Genomic DNA, 2207 nt, shown 5'->3' on the forward strand with positions numbered 1-2207 from the left:
GCCTCACTAACGCTTACTTTCATATTTCACTAAACATCACACTTGTTTAATAAACATTACATCAGTCTTAGATTTTTCCCTTTTCCTTGCCAATTTGTATAAAGCAAACTGAACCATACATTTCAGTTTCAAAATTACATATAATGATATGCTATAATTATGTGCCTGATGCAATACATCAATAGTTTATTTTAGGTACTTTGTGCAAAGTCTGGGGACTGACATTTATCAGGCCTTATTAAGGTGGCATACATCTAGTCCTTAGTTTCACTAGGACACATAGCTAGGTCAGTATGCACTTGAGCTTTTGGAAATTTAAAAAACTAATGGTAGAACGTACGAAAGCGTGCATCCTCATGGCTGGATGCTGTAGTAGGAAGAGAGCTCGGAAAAGCAGCTGTAGGAGAAGATGAACCCTGAACACCTTGCGACTGCCGTCCCACACCAGGTTGTGATGGCTGCTGTGGAGACATTGGCCGCGACCCCACGGGTCCATGATTAGGACTTAAGATGTAGCTACATATTTTCTGAGGGTCTGTCTCTTCTGGATACATAGCTAGTACTGCTCGCACCTGAGCTTCAGGGAATAGGTTGGAGAGATGATAGAAAATGCGCAGCCGGACATCTTCATGACTTGCAGCTCCACTCATAGGGCTTGGAAAACTGGAGGATAAACCTAAGGATGCCTGTTGTGATGGTATGTGCTGTCTTGGAGATACACCTGGAGAATGGTGCATAACACTGCCATGCTGAGGAGACATGGGCCTTGAGCCAATTGGCCCTGGTGATGCAGCTCCTGGTCCAGGACTAGTACTGTGGTGCCCGCCTGGGTGGAACTGTGTTAGGCGGTTCATTGGATCATCAAATACTGGAACTTCAGAAAAGAGCTGCGATTCACTACTGCAGCCATATACGTTCAGCCTTGTATCAGATGTGGAGTTCAGGCGTGTGATGTGTGGTGGACCGGGCGTGGTTTGCTGCTGCTGACCTCCCCATATAGGATCTGGTGCAGAGGCAAAGCGTGTGACATGGGGATGAGTATATGAAGGATAGAGATGGGGTGGTAATGTTGGCATGTGTTTCGCACCTTCCTGTGATGAGGAATGACGAGCAAGAGGAGGGTGGACAGCTTGCAGTTGTTCTCGACTACCATACGGGGAAGAATATCCTGGTGAAATGCGCCCAGTCATCCCAGCTCCTGCTTGGGAATATACAAGAGTTTCATCTCGACCTGCAGACCTACTAGGAGACCCTTGACTCCCAGACTGCTGTTGCTGCTGTTGCTGTTGTTCTTGTTGCTGCTGTTGTTGCTGCTGCTGTTGCTGCTGCTGAACAGGACTAACAATAGGGAAATGTTCTGGGGCAGGTTCCTTATAACCAGCCATCTTGTACAGACGAGAATCAAATGTAGGATTTAGAGTAAGCTGCCGCTGTAACTTCTTATGTGGATTCCCAGAAGCAGCAGGATCGGGGTCTGACAGTTGTTTGCTTACAGGTATATGTGATCCATAGCTAGGAGACTGGCTTTGAGATGGTGCTCCTTGACCTTTCCATGGCCAAGGAGAGGACCCAAAACTGCCTTGAGGAGTTTGTGAAGGATACATGTGGTATAGAGAAGTCTCACTTTTATATAATGAAGATCGTAATGGGTCTAGAGGACGAGACTCCAAATGCTGTGGTGGTATGAGGTGATGGTGAGTGTGTGGAGAGGCGACAGACGTTGAACCGGCAGGTCCCAGATCATGAGTTGGGGTTTCCTGGGTAAGGGTAGATGGCAGGGTGAGAGACATAGGGGGTACTGTACTCTGGGTTCGTGTCAGTGGTTTCTTTGGCACTTCAGCATCTGTGACTCCCACTGGTAACGATAAACTTTTGCCACGGATATCTACACCTGGAAATTATGCTTAGTATTAGGAATGTCTGACAACAGAAAAGTATTTTGGAAATAAAGTTTACATCCTTTAAATTTGATGTAACCTATAAAAATAGTGTCTGAAAATCACTTTGAAAATTTACATTTATTATATATGAAAATATATCATTTTGTTTAAAAGAAGGCAGTCTGCAAATACACACAAAAAAAATCCTTTAAAAGCAGTTCATTACCTGGAGAGGAATCTCTAGTCTTGGCCTTGTTCTGGTAGTGTCGCTGCGCCTGTTCTTGTAATCTCTCTGTCACTGACTTCAGAGGTGCAGGACCCCGTTCT

At 45.3% G+C, this 2207-nt stretch overlaps 1 protein-coding gene across 1 annotated transcript in view; it reads right to left on the reverse strand.

Annotated features, from left to right (window-relative positions):
- The window catches only part of LOC113821536 (probable ribonuclease ZC3H12C), a gene marked incomplete in the record, with an annotated part of 308417 nt that overhangs the window by 1765 nt on the left and 304445 nt on the right, over nucleotides 1–2207 (reverse strand). Inside the window, 2 exon segments of the mRNA XM_027374040.2 lie at nucleotides 1–1891; nucleotides 2107–2207. The exon segment at nucleotides 1–1891 is cut by the window's left edge and continues 1765 nt beyond it. Of these exon segments, the coding sequence (XP_027229841.2) occupies nucleotides 324–1891; nucleotides 2107–2207 (1669 nt within the window).

This window comes from Penaeus vannamei, chromosome 29, assembly GCF_042767895.1.
Source record: "Penaeus vannamei isolate JL-2024 chromosome 29, ASM4276789v1, whole genome shotgun sequence".
NCBI classification, from domain to species: domain Eukaryota; kingdom Metazoa; phylum Arthropoda; class Malacostraca; order Decapoda; family Penaeidae; genus Penaeus; species Penaeus vannamei.